Source organism: Salmo trutta, chromosome 15, assembly GCF_901001165.1.
Source record: "Salmo trutta chromosome 15, fSalTru1.1, whole genome shotgun sequence".
NCBI lineage: Eukaryota > Metazoa > Chordata > Actinopteri > Salmoniformes > Salmonidae > Salmo > Salmo trutta.
In genome coordinates, this window is record NC_042971.1 from 34603508 (window position 1) to 34626106 (window position 22599).

At 44.7% G+C, this 22599-nt stretch overlaps 1 protein-coding gene across 1 annotated transcript in view; it reads left to right on the plus strand.

Annotated features, from left to right (window-relative positions):
• Window positions 1-22599, plus strand: part of med13a (mediator complex subunit 13a) — a 121498-nt gene that overhangs the window by 43049 nt on the left and 55850 nt on the right. The window contains exon 4 of the mRNA XM_029691161.1: window positions 16108-16253. Coding sequence (XP_029547021.1) covers window positions 16108-16253 — 146 coding nt within the window. The remainder of the gene's footprint in view (window positions 1-16107; window positions 16254-22599) is intronic.

A 22599-nucleotide genomic window follows, 5' to 3' on the forward strand; every position in this document is an offset into this window, starting at 1 on the left:
TGTTGACCAAGTAATGGTTTTAGAATAATCTACAGGAATGTTGTGTAGCAAAATTAAATACAAATCTTCAGTAAAAGGGAGGCAATGTCAGTGTTGGTAATTTTCGGTTTATTGTCCCAGTTTTAGCACGTGTGTTATGCCTTGGTCATACAGTCCTCCTTGCTTGCGCTCCCCCTCCTCCCCCCTCTCTTTCTCTCGCTCTTGCTTTTACTCTCTCCCCCTCCTCTCTCCCTCTCAGATGGAGGTAGGGAGGTGAGGGAGACTCCTGTCCTGTGCTGTGGAGGGCGGAAGCAGAGAGCAGCGCTGCGTTAAGTAGGACAGTGCAGGATACAGACACACACACTGCCTCCAGTCTGGGGCCAAAGCACTACATTTATACCCTCATCCCAACACGCATGTGCAGATACAGACACACACATATACACACACTCACAGGCAGATAAACACACGTTTACATAGATAACAAAATACCAAACACACATGTTTACATAGATAACACAATGCCAAACACATACATTTAAATAGATAACACAATACCAAACACACATGTTTACATAGATAACACAATACCAAACACACATGTTTACATAGATAACACAATACCAAACACACACGTTCACATAGATAACACAATACCAAACACACACGTTTACATAGATAACACAATACCAAACACACACGTTCACATAGATAACACAATACCAAACACACACGTTCACAGCATGTTAGGATTAAGATTAAGATCACTTTATTGGTCAATTAGGTCCAACCAAAATTTGACTTCCGCTTTTAACCCAACCCCTCTGAAAGACACACATACATACACATACGCCATTTTTTATTAACACACACACACACACACACAGACACACACACACACACACACACACACACACACACACACACACACACACACACACACACACACACACACACTCATCAACGCATCCCGTGCTTGTACCCAAGTAGTCTCTGTAGCTACAGGAAATCCTGTGAGACCAGCAGTGTTGGGCCATGTAACCAGGCGACAGGTAGGGAGACAGATCTGTGGCTGGATCATGTTGCCTCCCATCAGAACAGAGAGAGGCTAAACCATTAATGTTTCCTCTACCTCCTATTCTCTCCATCTCCTTCCCTCTCCTCCTCTGCCTGCTCCTAGCCCCACCAGGCTCCCATTCCATTCCTCTCTCCTCTTCTCTTCTCACTCTGAGGAAGTCGTCAAACTTAATCTGTCAGGCCCCCCACCCTCCCTTCGTTCTCAGTGTTTTGTGTGTGTGTGTGTGTTTCCTCTGAACTAGCTTTAGTCCAGGCAGGGGTCAGTACATTTATGTTGCAAAGCAAATCCTTACTTATTACCCCCCCCCCCCCCCCCCCCCCACCCGGCTATGGAACACAAGGAACTGGCGACAAAAATGAACTGAGGATTTGCGGAAGCTGTGTTGTACAGTTGCCCCAGGAGTGCTGTGTGTGTGTGTGTGTGTGTGTGTGTGTGTGTGTGTGTGTGTGTGTGTGTGTGTGTGTGTGTGTGTGTGTGTGTGTGTGTGTGTGTGTGTGTGTGTGTGTGTGTTTGGAGACAGAAAGTGTGTGTGTTTGTTTTGGGGGGGGTGTGTTTTGTGGTGCTTGTGAGCCAAAGACAAGGTGTCTGAGAAGTGGCAGACGTGACCTGGCCATTCATTAAACAGCGCCGTCTGTCTGGGGCCAATTCTAGTATAGACCTTCCTCTATAAGACACAGACAACAACAACCCTTCTCTCCTCCATAGGGATACATACACACTACCTCATCCAGGAAGAGACCGTAGTAAGACAGAATTAATCAAAAATTGTATTTTTGATTAATTCACGAAAATTCAGAAGACTGATTGATAAATGATTTTAGCCCGGTAGTATCATCTTTTTCCATGTATGCTCCAACACAAAGCAGTAGACCTGTCCCAGTCTTGTAATACTAGGATAAATACAGCCACTGTCTCCCTCATACTTCTAGTACCATTATTCAGTGCAGTTTTGGGACTGTTTCTCTCTCCCTGATACATCTGGGGTGAATTGGATTTCTCTGGTTTCTAATTCTCTTATGTCTGTGTGTACTGTGCATGTTCGGTATTGTGCCAGTCATGCACACATGTCTGTTTGTGTGCGCGTGTGTGCCAGTATGGGGCGGCAGGTAGCCTAGTGGTTAGAGCATTTGGCCAGTAACCGAAAGGTTGCTGGATTGAATCCCTGAGCTGACAAGGTAAAAATCTGTTGTTCTGCCCATGAACAAGGCAGTTAGGCTGTAATTGTAAATAAGAATTTGTTCTTAACTGACTTGCCTAGTATAATAAAAAATCTTCCCTGGCAGGCAGACTGTGCTGCTGTGTGCAGTGGTCAGGTGGTCTGACAGTAGTTGGAGATGACATCACTCTGGAAGCATCTCCTTAGCTCTGCTCCCCCCCCCCCCTACACACACTCTGTGTTTCCTCTTGACTGAGCTGGGGGATCCTGCCCTCCCCTTCTCCCCATATCTCTCTCCATCCTTCTCTCTCCCTCTCTCTGGTAATGTTAGCAACTCTCGTCATCAGAGCTTGTGCATTGGGCAGCACTGTGCCAGGCAGAATCTCCCAGAGCGAGCTAGTGAGTGTGTGTGTCAGACTGTGTGCGTGACTGTCTTCCCCTGTGGGATAATACAGTTAATCGTATCTTTGATTATGAGGTGTGTGTCAGACAAGATGATTAGAGGTGTGTGTTGAGCCCCAGCCCATGCTAGAGCCACTTGTTGTCAGGAAGTGTGCAGCAGCCAAACGGAAGCCCTGTTTTGCACTGCTGGCCAAGCCAAACAAACATCTGAGGAATGTGGCATCTCTCTCTCTCTCTCTCTCTCTCTCTCTCTCTCTCTCTCTCTCTCTGCCCTCTGTCCTCTGACTTCCATTTCATTTTCTGCTTTCCCTCAAGTTTGATTGTGTGTGAGAAATCTATATGCACAGTGCTTTAAGAACGTATTCACACCCCTTTAAGTTCAGGAGTAAAAATGTGCTTAACAAGTCACATAATAAGTTGCATGGACTCATTCTGTGTGCAATTATAGTGTTTATCATGATTTTTGAAGACTACCTCATCTCTGTACCCCACACATACAATTATTTGTAAGATCCCTTAGTCGAGCAGTGCATTTCAAACACAGATTCAACCACAAAGACCAGGGAGGTTTTCCAATTCCTCACAAAGGGCATCTATTGATAGATAGGTAGAAAAAAATCTAAAGCAGACTATGAATGTCCCTTTGAGCATGGTGAAGTTATTAATTAAACTTTGGATGGTGTATCAATATACCCAGTCACTACAAAGATCCAAGCGCTCTTCCTAACTCAATTGCTGGAGAGGAAAGAAACCGCTCCTGGATTTCACCATGAGGCCAATGGTGACTTTAAAACAGTTACAGAGTTTGATGGCTATGATAGGAGAAAACTGAGGATGGATCAACAACATTGTAGTTACTCCACAATACTAACCTCATTGACAGAGTAAAAAGGAACCCTGTACAGAATAATAATATCCCAAAACATTCATCCTGTTTGCCACAAGGCACTAAAGTAATACTGCCAAAGGCCTGTGATGATTCTCTGGGCTGGATATTTATGTGGTGATAATGATATGATGCATATTCTGCCACAAAGTGGAAGCAGTAATAACGGTCAGCCTGATAATCAATACCACCAGGTCTTTCCCTTTTTCCCTCTCCTCCCCTGGCTCTGCCTCCAGGCTGCCCTTTGCCACCTAATTTTGATGGCATGCCTGTGCCAAACAACACAAGGTAAATTCACCACCTGGTCTTTAAAGTGCACCATGGCTGGTGTCCAAAACCACAAAGGATTATCTTATTGTCTCCTGTCTTCCTGAGCTAAAGGCCAATCAGGATTTGCATCAAAGAGAGAGGAAGAGTAGCAGGAAGAGAGCAACTCTGTTTGGGTGTGTTTACTGAAAGGGGGCTTATGTAAATGTTGTAATGAGATGACATTAGACTGCATGCTCTCTCAGTACAGGGCAGTGTTCCAACAGTAGCCTAGTAGAGTATCCTTTCCCTGTTTCCTTGCCTTTATGATAAGTGTTCAGATCAGTGAAAGGAGACAAGGAAGTAAAGCCGTCCAAGAATATTGGAACATTATTCAAACCTGTACTTCAATGGCTGTCCACTCTACACCCCCTACATACCTTCACACAGCCCAACCCCACCCTGCCTGCCACAGTTCAGACACACCTGCTATGTTTATCAGTCAGTGTGTGTAATGCTATGGGGCTATGGTGTGTGTTTGCGTGCATGGAGGACGTGGGGATGTTTCAGAAGAATTGAGAGCTTACAGAGTTTGTTTGGAGCTGACAGCGTGTGTGCGCTGGTCGTGACAGTCACAATGGGTCCATGGTGGCACGCCACACGGCCGAGGCAACAGCAGTCACGTCCGCCCAATGTGATTGTGCTGCACTTTTCAGCCAACTCGTGTCACTGGGGCTCGCGACAAATCCCCTGCCCCTTTGTGTGTGTGTGTGTGTGTGTGTGTGTGTGTGTGTGTGTGTGTGTGTGTGTGTGTGTGTGTGTGTGTGTGTGTGTGTGTGTGTGTGTGTGTGTGTGCGCGCACGCACGCACGCGTCACATCGGTTCGTCATGTGTCTCTGTTGTATTTGTTGTTGTTTTTATAATTCTGGGCAAGGGGGCTACTAAGGGTTAAAAGCAAACACCAGTTTTTTACCTAGTGACATTTATTCGTTGCACAATGGAGAAAAACATCAGCTGATAAGAAATGCCTCGATAAGCACTTAAGAATTGGATCAATACTCACTGTTTAATGTACTCTCTCCGTGTGATGATATTTAGGCCAGGAAACATTGATTACATATCCATTTTAGACACCTCTGGGAACCTTCTCATCCTAAACTTCACATTTTTGTATTTAAAAAAAAATCAAAATCCATATTACCCTCTTTCAATGGTAGCTCACTGAATTGACCAGTGAGTTTTTCTGATAGAGGGTGAAAAGGATCATTGCCCAGACAGTCTGTGTTGATGTGATGTGGTTGCTGTTCTGCCTACTGGGCCACAGCTGGCAGCCCTCCATCCCTTTAGCTCCCTCAGCCGGGCAACACATAACACACACACACACACACACACACACACACACACACACACACATATATATATATATACACACACACACACACACACACACACACACACACACACACACACACACACACATATATATATATATATATATATATATATATATATATATATATATATATACACACTACTAAAATGTTTTCAAACTGAAGTAAGCGTTCCTTATTGGATTTCACTCTGTGTCAAAATGTTCTCTCCTACCAGCTTTATAGATCACACTCTTTCAGCACAGTCTGAGGCTGGCTCTGAGTGTGTGTGTAGAAGGCCACTGGTGTGGGTGATGAGAAGTGTGTGTTTTTGTGTCCTTGAAAGGGGGTGTGAGTAAATGAGGATTATGTGGTTTCTCTATTTACTCCTGCGATGCTGCTCTCTGCAGACAGCCTGTGTGTTTAGTCTGCACAGCTCACACAGGCAAACAGTAGTACTGGTATTGTTTTGCATACTGAGAGGGATGACACCGACCCAAAGCACAGCAGCTATGCTCTCTCTCTCTCTCTCTCTGTCTCTCTGTCCCTCCTCTTAGACACCTCACCTGGTAGTCTAGACCTGCTCGCTCCCTCTTGTGGCTGCAGCGCCATGGTAACAGAAGGGGTGGAGCACATGCCTGATTTAGTCTCCAGTCCCTCCCCCCCACTCTCTATGTCACACCCTCACAGGTGGTTGCCTGAGCTGTCACAGCCCTGAAGGCTTGCCCTGCATGTGTATATGTGTGCAGTGGTGTAGTGGTGCCTGGAGAAGCAGGTATACTCTAATTTTGCCCAACATTTCCCAAAACGCCCCACCCGGTGAAGAAAAGGTGCCCTGTGTGAAAAATTCTATTAGAAACAGTGACATACACTCTGAATGACCTAACATGATAAATCTCATATTGGTCTTTCGCAGTCAGGCCAACCCAAGCTGTACTGGTCATATTGGTCTTTCACAGTCAGGCCAACCCAAGCTGTACTGTGCAAGTACGCTAAAAGTAGGCCTACTATTGAAATAGATAAATTAGTAAAGAATTCACAGGTTTCCGCTCTGTCACATCTTTTTCATAAAATAACAACAACATTGGATGTTCTAAGTTCACAACAATGTTTAAACCACATCAGGAGACCACTTTTGAGGTCTTGGAGAATATATTTTTTGTGTCGTTACCCTTTAATTCAAGTTCCCTAGCACTGTTGTTCAGTTAGCAGTGTTTCTGTAGCACATGAGATGGAGTTTGCAAAACACATGGCCACTGGATTGATGAAAATAATCATGATATCATTCTATCAGGTAGGCATAGGCTACTTTGTAGCTAGTTAACATTTAATTGAAAAGGATTTTGGGAAAGTCTTCCCATGTACCAGAAGACGGTTAGGCATATCATTAGCATCGCTATATTTTTCCTGTTCGTTAATTGTTTGAAACCTGGACGTTTTACTATATATTATGAGGCATGTCTTACCTTCAAAATCCTACCATAGAAACGTGGAGGCAATTATTTTATAAAGACTTCCTTATATGCATTCTCCTGTTGTATTGGTTCTTTCATTGTCTAGCAGACAAAGGCATTATTGTAGTCATATTAGCAACCCATGATAGTTGTTGCATCTTTAGATCTCTCCTCTTTCTAAGTTTCTAATGGATATTTCCATCTCTGTCCATGAAACCGTTCACATGTGAAGTGCGGATTTTAGAACAGTGTTTTCCTGCTAATTTCATTAGGTCTATTGCCGTGTGTACATTGCTGCCCTAAAAATGTAAAGAAATAATAGTTTATCAGCATTTTAAGCTAAACATTCTGATCTGATCCATCAGCTTCATTAATAACCCTTTAGAACCCATAGGGGTCGTCGATAGCCTTTCTTTAAATTACTATAGCGGTCGCGAACGGCCTTGTTTTTCTAACAATAATATCTGTGTCAATATTGCAAAATGAACCTTCTAACAAAGTGTTATCGTACTCGCGTGGCTTTGTCATCAACCAGAAACCAGAAACAGGGTATGCTGTCATCTGACTTTTCAACGTTTTTTTTAACTTCATTAGTCAAAATGAGTGGACACGACTTTTCACTGTGAAAGAGGCTGTATCTATGTTGGTTGGTGACACGGATTTGGACACATCCTTGCACTTTGAAAAGCGATGATGTCGAGGTGAGTGAAATAAGTAAACAGTAGATATATGTTTGGTGTTGTCGATATTTGATGCTGGGAAACTTGGGGATTAGCTCTCAGAATAGCAAGTCATGTCATGGTAACTTGGTTGGTACAGGCGAGCACATTAGCAGTGGAGCTCAAATGATTGCTCTCTGTATCATGGAAATAGTTGCAGTGTTTATCTATATAGTCAGCTAACTACTTGGTTGTTTTGTCTTGTTTCTACCTATGTAATTCATATTGAAACAGCCCAAGCTGCTTGCTAGTCTGTCAGGCAAGAAATGTTGTGTGTAGCTGTAAATTAGGGCTGTGCTGACAAAGCTTCAACCTCAACTGTCACTTTCACTAGCTATCCATACAAACAACCAGCTAACTAGCTACCGAAATGAAGGCTAGAGTAATTTGTTTTTATCTGTTGGGTTTAGGTTATGGTTTGTCATGTTTGCTAGGTGCAGATAGTCATAGGCTATACATTGCCTCGTTTTCCTATTATTTGACAGCTTAGCTGTCGTGTTAAGGTGGTAGATGCCCGCACAGTGGAGGTCATATGATGAGTTGGATATCTGTTTACATAGCTAGCTAACACGTTGCTTGTTTTGTTCTGTTTCTACCGATGCAATTCATTTGGAAACTGTCCCAGCTTCGTAACTAATCAGCTAACATTGGCGAACTCTGCAGTTAGTCTGTCAGGAAAGAGAGAGAGAGAGAGATATGTAACTGTATCACACAGTTTATCATGGAATCCCCTTATTAGGAAGAGAGAGACAGTGTGAGAGAGAGAGAGAGAGAGAGAGAGAGAGATTATGTTCCTGACCACAATTGTATCCTATTTGTTGTTCCTCTGTTCCTCTAAGTCAGTGAAAGTGAGGGAAGTGATGTGGAGAGTCAGGGCTCAGCGGCAAAAGGCAGGGAGGAATAGGAGTTAGAGATGATTGGCGGGATAGATATGGAGGGAGGAGTGGAGCGAGAGGAGAGTGGAGGGAGAGAGGAAGAGGAGAGTGAAGAAGAGGGAGAGTAGAGGGAGAGTAGAGGAGGATGGAGAGTATGAAGCAGAGAGAGAGGAGGAAGAGGGAGAACACACCTGAGTGTGTCTGCCCCAAGTCCCACCATTCACCCTTGTACCACACAGCCTGGGCCTAAAGTGACAGTGGCAGGGGGTTTGGAGTTGTTTTTAAAAGAGGTAGGAATATACAGTATATCTGTTCCAGAGCTTGTAATGGATTACAACAAACAAATGGGCGGGGTTGACCATCTTGACCAACTGAGGAGCTATTACACTGTTGCACGCAGCGGCAAAACATGGTGGAAGTATGGGTTTTGGGGGATGCTCAGCATTGCCATCATAAATGCTACATTGTCTGGGGGACTCTGCAAAGGCCCGTTCTCAGAAGCCGCAGGCGCTGTTCCCAGAAGGCATTCAAAATGCAGCTTGTGCATTCACTTTGTGATATGACCAAAGTGGCAGGAAGAGGGGAGACGAGTGTGGCACCAGGGTGCGCGGACCAAGTTGTAACTCAGGTGAAGTTTGAAGGGTGCAAGAGAGGGTGTGGGGTGTGCATCCGGAGTGGACGCAGGGCAAAGAGTGGGAGATGTGTAGAAACCTCCTTTAGGTGCTCTAAGTGTTCTGTGTCACTTTGCAGGATGGGGCCGTGCTTTCTAGTTTCGTTGTTCTGTTAATTGTTTTTTTGATAGTGTGTATTTACACAATTGAAGGCAATATGAGTGTTATTACTATTGAAATGAATGTGGTGTCATATTAAAGAAGAGGTTGTGCTCTATAAAACTAAGCTAACTTGTGATTGTCATTTGTTCTGTTTGTTTGAAATGTGTGACAAAATTAGCTTTATCTTGAAATGTTTCAGTAATTTACAGCATCATTCTATAATTCTGTTGGTGTCTAAAGTGTTAATTGATACGGCGTATACCTTCACTACACTACTTTGGTATGCATAGTGGGGAATAAGAAGCGAGTATACGCAATTCCCACTGAAAAACAAGTGTTTATACAGTAGTGCAGAGTGATTGGTCCTTTTTGAGGTCAGTTAAATTTCGGGTTTAGATTTTTTATTTTTTACATTAAATGCACAGTGCATTATGTGGGTTAAATGCTGTAACAACACAGAATTCAACAATTAATACAAGCCCAATGATAGTAGTGACTGCCATTACTTCAAATCACTTATTAACCATAATTTATTCACATTATTTTACTTTATTCAAATATTTCAGTTATTGTGTATATTACATTTGATGACTTATTTCATTCCAAGTCATCATTTCATCTCTATAGATATGCTGCTTATGCTGTCTGACAAACTCAATATTTTAGTATGAAACAACTGTTTTATCCCTCTTAATCGCTCATTCTTCTGTCAGACGTAAAATAAACATACCGGACAAGTAGGCATGCAATGGATTATGGTCATTGTAGTTAATTACCATGTTTTCTGCTATAAACTATGTGCAAAATTGTCCTGTTGGAAACTACAACTCCCTATTACGTCGCACAGTTCGGGCTTGATCTGATTTATCACTACAGAAACTGTGCAATGTGTGCATTGAGCTCACACAAGAAAAAAAACAGACCATCAATTAGTTGTTAAAAAAATGAAAAATAACCGACTTGTCGGTTAATGCGCAACACTAATATACAGCGTATACCCTTCACTACACCACTGTGAGTGTGTGTATGTGTGCGTGTGATATCTGCTCTCCTAGATAATAAAGGAGAGGTGTGAGACCTCCTCACTCGCTGAATTGTTGGCTCCCTGCCCCACCTTGCCTCAAAAGCCCAGACCCACACACATCACAGGAGCCCGAGAGGATCAGCGCTCTACTTCTGGGCAGGCCTGACACACCTTACTAACGGAGCCTGTTCCCCACTCACAGCCAATGGGTGGCAATATTTATTACTCCTGTATTACCTTACAGCTCTTTTATATTAGCTGACTCTGATCTAGCAGTCACTCTCCTGGCTGCCAGGGCTCTTTTATATTAGCTGACTCTGATCTAGCAGTCACTCTCCTGGCTGCCAGGGCTCTTTTATATTAGCTGACTCTGATCTGGCAGTCACACTCCTGGCTGTCAGGGCTCTTTTATATTAGCTGACTCTGATCTAGCAGTCACTCTCCTGGCTGCCAGGGCTCTTTTATATTAGCTGACTCTGATCTAGCAGTCACTCTCCTGGCTGCCAGGGCTCTTTTATATTAGCTGACTCTGATCTGGCAGTCACACTCCTGGCTGTCAGGGCTCTTTTATATTAGCTGACTCTGATCTGGCAGTCACACTCCTGGCTGTCAGGGCTCTTTTATATTAGCTGACTCTGATCTAGCAGCCACTCTCCTGGCTGCCAGGGCTCTTTTATATTAGCTGACTCTGATCTAGCAGTCACTCTCCTGGCTGCCAGGGCTCTTTTATATTAGCTGACTCTGATCTGGCAGTCACTCTCCTGGCTGCCAGGGCTCTTTTATATTAGCTGACTCTGATCTAGCAGTCACTCTCCTAGCTGTCAGGGCTCTTTTATATTAGCTGACTCTGATCTAGCAGTCACTCTCCTGGTTGTCAGGGCTCTTTTATATTAGCTGACTGATCTAGCAGTCACTCTCCTGGCTGTCAGGGCTCTTTTATATTAGCTGACTCTGATCTGGCAGTCACTCTCCTGGCTGTCAGGGCTCTTTTATATTAGCTGACTCTGATCTGGCAGTCACTCTCCTGGCTGTCAGGGCTCTTTTATATTAGCTGACTCTGATCTAGCAGTCACTCTCCTGGCTGTCAGGGCTTTTTTATATTAGCTGACTCTGATCTAGCAGTCACTCTCCTGGCTGTCAGGGCTCTTTTATATTAGCTGACTCTGATCTAGCAGTCACTCTCCTGGCTGCCAGGGCTCTTTTATATTAGCTGACTCTGATCTGGCAGTCACACTCCTGGCTGTCAGGGCTCTTTTATATTAGCTGACTCTGATCTAGCAGTCACTCTCCTGGCTGCCAGGGCTCTTTTATATTAGCTGACTCTGATCTAGCAGTCACTCTCCTGGCTGCCAGGGCTCTTTTATATTAGCTGACTCTGATCTGGCAGTCACACTCCTGGCTGTCAGGGCTCTTTTATATTAGCTGACTCTGATCTGGCAGTCACACTCCTGGCTGTCAGGGCTCTTTTATATTAGCTGACTCTGATCTAGCAGCCACTCTCCTGGCTGCCAGGGCTCTTTTATATTAGCTGACTCTGATCTAGCAGTCACTCTCCTGGCTGCCAGGGCTCTTTTATATTAGCTGACTCTGATCTGGCAGTCACTCTCCTGGCTGCCAGGGCTCTTTTATATTAGCTGACTCTGATCTAGCAGTCACTCTCCTAGCTGTCAGGGCTCTTTTATATTAGCTGACTCTGATCTAGCAGTCACTCTCCTGGTTGTCAGGGCTCTTTTATATTAGCTGACTGATCTAGCAGTCACTCTCCTGGCTGTCAGGGCTCTTTTATATTAGCTGACTCTGATCTGGCAGTCACTCTCCTGGCTGTCAGGGCTCTTTTATATTAGCTGACTCTGATCTGGCAGTCACTCTCCTGGCTGTCAGGGCTCTTTTATATTAGCTGACTCTGATCTAGCAGTCACTCTCCTGGCTGTCAGGGCTTTTTTATATTAGCTGACTCTGATCTAGCAGTCACTCTCCTGGCTGTCAGGGCTCTTTTATATTAGCTGACTCTGATCTGGCAGTCACTCTCCTGGCTGTCAGGGCTCTTTTATATTAGCTGACTCTGATCTAGCAGTCACTCTCCTGGCTGTCAGGGCTCTTTTATATTAGCTGACTCTGATCTAGCAGTCACTCTCCTGGCTGTCAGGGCTCTTTTATATTAGCTGACTCTGATCTGGCAGTCACTCTCCTGGCTGTCAGGGCTCTTTTATATTAGCTGACTCTGATCTGGCAGTCACTCTCCTGGCTGTCAGGGCTCTTTTATATTAGCTGACTCTGTACTAGCGGTGTTCTTCATGTTGCTCTTTCTCTATGGCACACAGTCTCTCTCTATGGCACCCAGTCTCTCTCTATGGCACACAGTCTCTCTCTATGGCACCCAGTCTCTCTCTATGGCACCCAGTCTCTCTCTATGGCACACAGTCTCTCTCTGTGGCACCCAGTCTCTCTCTATGGCACCCAGTTTCTCTCTATGGCACACAGTCTCTCTCTATGGCACCCAGTCTCTCTCTATGGCACCCAGTCTCTCTCTATGGCACCCAGTCAATCTCTATGGCACACAGTCTCTCTCTATGGCATCCAGTCTCTCTCTATGGCATCCAGTCTTCTGGCACCCAGTCTTCTCTCTATGGCATCCAGTCTTCTCTCTATGGCATCCAGTCTTCTCTCTATGGCACCCAGTCTTCTCTCTATGGCACCCAGTCTCTCTCTATGGCACCCAGTCACTCTCTGTGGCACCCAGTCTCTCTCTGTGGCACCCAGTCTCTCTCTATGGCACCCAGTCTCTCTCTGTGGCACCCAGTCTCTCTCTATGGCATCCAGTCTCTCTTTATGGCATCCAGTCTTCTGGCACCCAGTCTCTCTCTGTGGCACCCAGTCTCTCTCTATGACACACAGTCTCTCTCTATGGGGCAGTCTGTTGAAGATAGATCTCACTAGACATATTTTACTAATGTAAATCCACCCCTAGTCAGTCTGCCCTGGGGGCATGGAGAGACCCTCCCATTATGACATTCTAGTCAGTCTGCCCTGGGGGCATGGAGAGACCCTCCCATTATGACATTCTAGTCAGTCTGCCCTGGGGGCATGGAGAGACCTTCCCATTATGCCATTCTAGTCAGTCTGCCCTGGGGGCAGGGAGAGACCCTCCCATTATGCCATTCTAGTCAGTCTGCCCTGGGGGCATGGAGAGACCTTCCCATTATGACATTCTAGTCAGTCTGCCCTGGGGGCATGGAGAGACCCTCCCATTATGACATTCTAGTCAGTCTGCCCTGGGGGCATGGAGAGACCCTCCCATTATGACATTCTAGTCAGTCTGCCCTGGGGGCATGGAGAGACCCTCCCATTATGACATTCTAGTCGGTCTGCCCTGGGGGCATGGAGAGACCCTCCCATTATGACATTCTAGTCAGTCTGCCTTGGGGGCATGGAGAGACCCTCCCATTATGACATTCTAGTCAGTCTGCCCTGGGGGCATGGAGAGACCCTCCCATTATGACATTCTAGTCAGTCTGCCCTGGGGGCATGGAGAGACCCTCCCATTATGACATTCTAGTCAGTCTGCCCTGGGGGCATGGAGAGACCCTCCCATTATGACATTCTAGTCAGTCTGCCCTGGGGGCATGGAGAGACCTTCCCATTATGACATTCTAGTCAGTCTGCCCTGGGGGCATGGAGAGACCCTCCCATTATGACATTCTAGTCAGTCTGCCCTGGGGGCATGGAGAGACCCTCCCATTATGACATTCTAGTCAGTCTGCCCTGGGGGCATGGAGAGACCTTCCCATTATGACATTCTAGTCAGTCTGCCTTGGGGGCATGGAGAGACCCTCCCATTATGACATTCTAGTCAGTCTGCCTTGGGGGCATGAAGAGACCCTCCCATTATGACATTCTAGTCAGTCTGCCCTGGGGGCATGAAGAGACCCTCCCATTATGACATTCTAGTCAGTCTGCCCTGGGGGCATGGAGAGACCTTCCCATTATGACATTCTAGTCAGTCTGCCCTGGGGGCAGGGAGAGACCTTCCCACTGTGACCTTCTAGTCAATCAGGCCCCAGGGCAGGAAGAGACAGGCTGCTCTGTGGGAACCTAACAGCAGCTTAAATGTCTGAGCAGAGAGAAAAAGAGGAGGGATTCTGCTTCATAGACAGACAGTAGTGAGGAAATGTGTTTGTCTGTGCTGATGCTTTTACTACTGTGTCTGGAGTGATGGGTTTACTACTTTTACTACCTCTGAGCCTGGAGCTGTTCCTACAGACATTAAAGAGTAGAGCAGCTCTGTTAACATGTCCTAAACACAGGGAAAGACTTCTCTGATGCTACAGCCATCTAGCCTGGCGACTCAAACAAAATACTTCCACTGCTCTGTCGTTCACCACATGTTTTAGTCTGACACTGCCATCATTGAAGTCGTTTATGGTAACAAGGTGCACGAGGGGTGTTGCACAAAACAATCGTCTCCAATCAATCAGAGTATCAAAGCCAATTATGAATTTACTCATGTGTGTTCTGGTTCTGGCTCAACCCATTGGTTTCTGGACCAATCAGATGGCCCCGAGTGTGTTGGCATTCAGTGAAGGGCCTGGGAGGTACTCAGATCCAGACTCATTGCGGAGAAGAAAGTAACGTCCTTGGGCGTGGCCTAGTCATCAGCCACCAGGAATATGTTGTTGCTATCCCACTCTTTTATTGATCTTATGAACAAATCAGTTCATACAAGGGGATAAGTTATGGTGACTATTTTCATCGGTCAATTTTTTCAGTAAGTATCACAGCTGATATGATACGGCAACACCTCTCTTGGTATTGATTGATTTCATTGATTTGACAATTTTTTTTTTTTTTAACATTCAGTAGCTACATACATTTAGAAAACGATCAAGGATAATACAATCAAGTCACTGACTTATTTCCGTTGTATAGTCTATCCTTGTTAGTGCATGTCAGGTACACAAATACTCTCTGTAGTGTAAATGTTTATATACAGCCGAGGTATTATCCTCTCGTAGGAGACATGCTGTCTCCTCTCTCCTCCAGCCTCGTGCCACTTAGTTCCTCAGACCCTCTCATGATCATAATATATTATTAGTCTGATCCCCTCACTTCTTTCTCTCCTTTTTTATTTCTCCTTTTTTTTAATCCTCTGCAGCAGCAACTCTGCCAGGGAGAGAGGGAGTGTGAGAGAGAGAGAGCGAGTGGTAGAGAGAGGGAGAGATATTTGCTTAACCAAATCCTCTAAAGAGGCACCCCCTTCTTTGATCCTCTCGCAAATTTACTGCGTCCGCTTTCATTTGGTCATCTGTCAGTTGGCTGTGCTGCATAGGATGAGAGGAAGCAGACACAGAGAAACAGAGACAATAGTCCATGTCTTACCCCTCTCTCTCGCGTGCTATTTTTCCCTGTCACTTTTCCATCTGTCTCACTCCCTCTCGCTTTCTTTCTCTACTCCCTCTATCTTTCTCACATCCTCTCATCCCAGTTGAAGTCATGCCGGCACTGGCAGGTGTCTTTTTCAACGTCAGAGATTTGGATGGCATGTCTGTAACTCTGTATGTGTAGGTTAGTGTTCTCAAGAGCTCACCTCTTTGATGGCATGCCAGAGTGAGCCAGGGTTCGCCCTCTTTGTTGGTCACTTGGAGTGCAAACAACAAATCCAAAATCAACACACACACTACGGTACAGACAGCATTCTTCTGTAGTATGAGAATAATACTGTAAAGTGATTAAGTTCTATGTTCCACTGGTGAAACGACTTGATTTGTTTTGTGATGATGTCATGTTATGTCTCCATTTAATCAGTGACATCATTTCCCTAACCCCTCCTCCTATTGTATTCCAGCCAGGAGAACGGTCATGTTAGAGCTTTCCATGGCTCAAAGATGTCATTGTAATCTCCCACAAAAGAGAGAGCTCATTTTTAATCTTCCTCCTCCTCATTCTCTCTCTCCGCTCCTCCACCCCTCCATTAGCAGGGAAATTGAGTGTTTTGCCCTTTCTCGCTCTCTCTCTCTTCTCGTCCTCCCTCTCCTCCTGCTCTGTTGTGTCCTCCATTCAATAGTTCACACACATCCACTCCTAGAATGGGCCATCCGAGTTAAAATGACACACTCTGTTCACGCTCTGTCTTTCTCTCCCTCCACAGTGAACACCTGTCGTGCTCGTTCCCCTTCTTCCTCCACGGGGAGAGTAACGTTTGCACCAGTGTGGAGATCAACCAGCACCAGCCTGTCTACCACCTGAGTGACGAGCACCTCACCCTGGCCCAGCAGGCCTCCAGCCCCTTCCAAGGTGGGTGGAGTGTACACACATGTGGACACCCACACACATGCAGATGCACGCACGCACGCAGGCACGCAGACACACACACACACACACACATTTTTTTTACTTTCCTTGTGGGGACCAAACAGTTGATTCCCATTCAAAATCCTATTTTCCATAACCATAACCTTAACACCAAACCCCTAATCCTATCTCCTAAACCTAACCCCTAACCCTAATAGTGTTGCACGGTAAACCAAAACATTGATACTTTTTTGAAACTAGAACATGAAAAACTATTCGGTACTAGAATTTGGGTTACTTTCGGTACTTCTGTCAAATGTGTCTTACGGAACAACCTTGTCTATCAGCACAGCCAACCCCTCATTGCTAGCCTGCACTGGGAGTCTGGGCTGCATCATGTTAGCTCCCCACTCATGATGCACAGAAGTTAACACACTTGAATAATGCGACACGGCATGTAGAAAGGTTGAAACTGTTCATTACTGTTCGCAAAACAATGTCCATATAGGCTAGAACACTTTACAATGCGATACCAGTAACGTCCAGGTTTGTAGGCTAACTTTCCTTGCTAGCTGACAGCTAAAGCTAACATCAATTAGTACTTTGTTTGTGAAAATATGCAAACCATAACGCAAAACATGCTAATTTCAAAGCTGATTGCCACCAAAAACTTTAATCATTAACTTATTCGGTCATCGTGAATGACGTCATTTCTGGTTAAAGAGACAAAGCACATTTTTATAAAAGAAGCTACTTCTATGCAAATGTTGTTGATCATTACAATAAGTCCCACATGGAAGGGAAACAGATTGTTTGTCATCTGTAACCCTATAAAATAAGCCAAAACAAGCAATGCATACACACTCCTATTGAATATGCATTCACCTGTATTGTGGATAGACCTAGGCTACATCTTGATTTACCCAGTTTACTACTAAAATAAATGATTACCATTATGTAGTTAGATTGTTAAATCAAAGTCAAATTGATTGTATGATTGTATAATTGATTCATTAATCCGTAGACGACTGTCTCAAAAAAATTGCAAATGTAATGATATTTACCTCAAAAGATGCCCAATGATTGAACAGAGCAGTAACTGAGTTTATCTGTCTGGATACCGTGGCATTCAGTGACTTTGGCTAATATGCCTTCTTTTTTTGCCGTGGTATCGTTTTGGTATCGAGTATCGTGATGGTATCGAGTATCGTGATGGTATCGAGTTTTGTGATACTAAACCGTGTATTGGCATCAAAGTCAAAATTCTGGTATCGTGACAACACTAAACCCTCATTCTTACCCTAACCCAAATTGTAACCCTTGTTCTGGCAAAATGTCACCAATTATTACTATCCTTGTGAGGACTTCTGGTCTCCACAAGGATAATAAAACCAAAACACACACACACACACACACACACACACACACACACACACACACACACACACACACACACACACACACACACACACACACACACACACACACACACACACACACACACACACACACACACACACACTGCTCTGTTCTCTCTGCTCTGTGTCGTGTATCTAATAGAAGACAAGGGTAATCCTCAGGTATTAAGAACAGGCCCCTCCTCTCTTCTCCGCTCCTCTCCTCCACTCCGCCTCGCTTCATCAAACAGCCTGACAGTAATGATGTGCCACCAGCAGCCCTCACACACCTCTCTCTGTCCCTCCCCCTCTTTCCCCTTCTTCTGGCTTTTCCCTGTCCTTTTCCTACTCCTCCTCACGTACCCTTCCCCAATACCTCCACCTCTCCCCTGCCACCACCACCTCCCATTCTACTTCTCTTCTTGTTCTCCCTCTCCCTCCACCTTCCTCAACCTCTTCTCCCTCCCTCCTTCCCTCCCTCTAGCCCTCAGAGGGCTGTCCCCACTAGCTGAGCTCTGCTGCTATAGACATCTGTACAATTAGCGGGGCCCAACGGCAGCAGCAAAGACGGCGCCAGGCAGCGTGTATAACACAGACACACAGAGAAGTGGGAGAGACTACACCGCAACAAAAGAGATCCCAACAAAAGAAAGAGAGCGAGAGAGGCTCCCTCACTACAGAGGAGAAGGAGGGGGAGTGAAGCTTGAAGAAGCGATCATTACACAAGGCACAAGGGCTTTGCCTTAGGTTAGGGAACAAAATGCCACCTCCGCTCTTCTCTTCCTCTCAACTCCTCTCTCAGTTAGACTCTGAGTAATTCCTCAGCTCCCCTGCATCCCCTCTCCACCCACCTAATAATGGTGATCACTTTGTTCATTCTCTGATCTGACTGGAGCACAGCGGCAGCGGCAGCGCAGCACAGGGAAAACTAGTTGTGGTTAAGCGGTAGGCCTAACGCTCCCAGCCAGTCACATATACTCAGCTCCCCGCCGCAAACCAGGTTTAATCCCCGTATCCACCCTTCCTACTGTTTTCCCACTTGCCTGTCTCCCCTTCTGTTTCCAGCTGTCTGAATAAAGTGTATAAATGAAATATTCTAATTTTCAAACCCCTTATATTAAAGCCTGCTGGTCTATATAATCAATAGCAGGTTATTGAATGTAATTCCAGTAATGGTAGAGAAGGATTGTTTTTTTGCATGGCAGGTTGATAGATAGATACAGTGAGGGAAAAAAGTATTTGATCCCCTGCTGATTTTGTACGTTTGCCCACTGACAAAGAAATGATCAGTCTATAATTTTAATGGTAGGTTTATTTGAACAGTGAGAGACAGAATAACAACAAAAAAATTCAGAAAAACGCATGTCAAAAATGTTATAAAATGATTTGCATTTTGATGAGGGAAATAAGTATTTGACCCCTCTGCAAAACATGACTTACATTGAGGGAAAAATGTATTTTATCCCCTGCTGATTTTGTACGTTTGCCCACTGACAAAGAAATGATCAGTCTATAATTTTAATGGTAGGTTTATTTGAACAATGAGAGACAGAATAACAACACAAAAATCTTGAAAAACGCATGTCAAAAATGTTATAAATTGATTTGCATTTTAATGAGGGAAATAAGTATTCGACCCCCTCTCAATCAGAAAGATTTCTGGCTCCCAGGTGTCTTTTATACAGGTAACGAGCTGAGATTAGGAGCACACTCTTAAAGGGAGTGCTCCTAATCACAGTTTGTTACCTGTATAAAAGACACCTGTCCACAGAAGCAATCAATCAATCAGATTCCAAACTCTCCACCATGGCCAAGACCAAAGAGCTCTCCAAAGATGTCAGGGACAAGATTGTAGACCTACACAAGGCTGGAATGGGCTACAAGACCATCGCCAAGCAGCTTGGTGAGAAGGTGACAACAGTTGGTGCGATTATTTGCAAATGGAAGAAACACAAAATAACTGTCAATCTCCCTCGGCCTGGGGCTCCATGCAAGATCTCACCTCGTGGAGTTGCAATGATCATGAGAACGGTGAGGAATCAGCCCAGAACTACACGGGAGGATCTTGTCAATGATCTCAAGGCAGCTGAGACCATAGTCACCAAGAAAACAATTGGTAACACACTACGCCGTGAAGGACTGAAATCCTGCAGCGCCTGCAAGGTCCCCCTGCTCAAGAGAGCACATATACATGCCCGTCTGAAGTTTGCCAATGAACATCTGAATGATTCAGAGGACAACTGGGTGAAAGTGTTGTGGTCAGATGAGACCAAAATGGAGCTCTTTGGCATCAACTCAACTCGCCGTGTTTGGAGGAGGAGGAATGCTGTCTATGACCCCAAGAACACCATCCCCACCGTCAAACATGGAGGTGGAAACATTATGCTTTGGGGGTGTTTTTCTGCTAAGGGGACAGGACAACTTCACCGCATCAAAGGGACGATGGACGGGGCCATGTACCGTCAAATCTTGGGTGAGAACCTCCTTCCCTCAGCCAGGGCACTGAAAATGGGTCGTGGCTGGGTATTCCAGCATGACAATGACCCAAAACACACGGCCAAGGCAACAAAGGAGTGGCTCAAGAAGAAGCACATTAAGGTCCTGGAGTGGCCTAGCCAGTCTCCAGACCTTAATCCCATAGAAAATCTGTGGAGGGAGCTGAAGGTTCGAGTTGCCAAATGTCAGCCTCAAAACCTTAATGACTTGGAGAAGATCTGCAAAGAGGAGTGGGACAAAATCTCTCCTGAGATGTGTGCAAACCTGGTGGCCAACTACAAGAAACGTCTGACCTCTGTGATTGCCAACAAGGGTTTGCCACCAAGTACTAAGTCATGTTTTGCATAGGGGTCAAATACTTATTTCCCTCATTAAAATGCAAATAATTTTATAACATTTTTGACATGCGTTTTTCTGGATTTTTTTGTTGTTATTTTGTCTCGCACTGTTCAAATAAACCTACCATTAAATTAATAGACTGATCATTTCTTTGTCAGTGGGCAAACGTACAAAATCAGCAGGGGATCAAATACTTTTTTCCCTCACTGTAGATAGATAGATCTACACTGCACAGCATAGCACTACACTGTGTGACTCTCTCAATCTCTCTTTAGTCACTAGTAGGGTTGCAAAGGGTCGGAAACATTCCAGGAATTTCAGGGATTTTTCCGGTAAATTTCAATGGAAAGTTAAGCCCGGGAATTTGGGGAATTTTGCTTAAATTCATTAAAAAAAGTTAGCTTATAACAGTGAACCTTTTTTGTGGGATACACATAAGGCCTAGGTCTTGTGGCATATTTTGGTTAGACTATCCCCAATTCAATGGAATTGCAACCCTCTGCATGCACAGTGCATTCTTCCATCACATTTACAGCTGATTCTCAAGATCTTGAACACTAATGAGATGCTATTGAGCCGACACTACTACACTGTCTGATCCAAGGACTACATGCTTTCTGGTAAGTTTTGATTACAATACTTGGTGGGGTGAATATATTGTATATGACATACATGATTTTTTGTTAACTAGTAAGTAGTAGCCTACAGCAAAGTGTTCAAATAATTTCTAACTTTTTAATTTCTGCTAGTTAGGTTTTGCTACCATGTGGGTTTTAGCTTGCTTTAGCCTGGTTACTGAGGAGTGTTAATTCACCTGTTTCCGTACATGTTTCATTTTAAAACATGTATCTTACAAGGCAGTTGTTTAATCTAACTGCTTAGCTATTTATCTGTACATGGAATTGTATTATTTTTTTAAACATTTTTTTTCTTCTAATCTTTACAGGAAAATGGCACGGGCACTATCTGATGTGTGTAGACATTTCACTGCAGCTAATGTAGAAGGAAAAGCTGTGTACATTTGCAAATACTGTGCCAAATCATATGTGAAGAGTGTAACAAAGATGCAGAATCATCTGGCCAAGTGCATAAAGTTCCCTCAGCGCTCACAACAAGCAACCTCTGACAAAAGTCCCTCTACTTCTATTTGAGGTGAAAATTATGAATCAGACACCTTATCGATAGCAACAGCTCATGGTCCTCCTGGAATCAGAAGGTTTTTTGACTCAATGGAGGAATGTAGTCAGAGAAATGCTGATGAAAGTCTTGCTCGAGTTGTGTATGCAACTGCTTCACCTCTGATGCTCACAGGCAATGTGTATTGGAAGAGATTTCTGAATGTCCTTCGCCCAGCTGACACCCCTCCAACCAGACATGCTTTATCTACTCATTTGCTGGATGCAGAGTGAAGGTCAAGCAAATCATAGAGAAAGCAGACTGTATTGCAATCATCTCTGATGGGTGGTCGAATGGTCGTGGGAAAGGAATAATTAACTATATCATATCCACCCCTCAACCAGTATTCTACAAGAGCACAGACAGAAGGGATAACAGACACACCGGTCTCTACATTGCAGATGAGCTGAAGGCAAGGCTGAATGACCTTGGACCACAGAAGTTATTTGAACTGGTGACAGACAATGCTGCGAACATGAAGGCTGCTTGGTCTAAAGTGGAGTCCTACCCTCACATCACACCCATTGGCTGTGCTGCTCATGCATTGAATCTGCTCCTCGAGAACATCATGGCACTGAGAACAATGGATACACTCTACAAGAGAGCCAAGGAAATGGTTAGGTACGTGAAGGGTCATCGAGTTACAGCAGTAATCTACCTCACCAAGCAAAGTGAGAAGAATAAGAGCACCACATTGAAACTGCCCAGCAACAACCATTGGGGTGGTGTTGTCATCATGTTTGACAGTCTCCTGGAGGGGAAGGAGTCCCTTCAAGAAATGGCCATATAACAGTCTGCCGATATGGACAGCCCCATCAAGAGGATCCTCCTGGATGATGTATTTTGGGAGAGAGTGGTAAGCAGCCTGAAACTCCTGAAACCTATAGCAGTAGCTATTGCACGGATTGAGGGAGATAATGCCATCCTGTCTGATGTTCAGA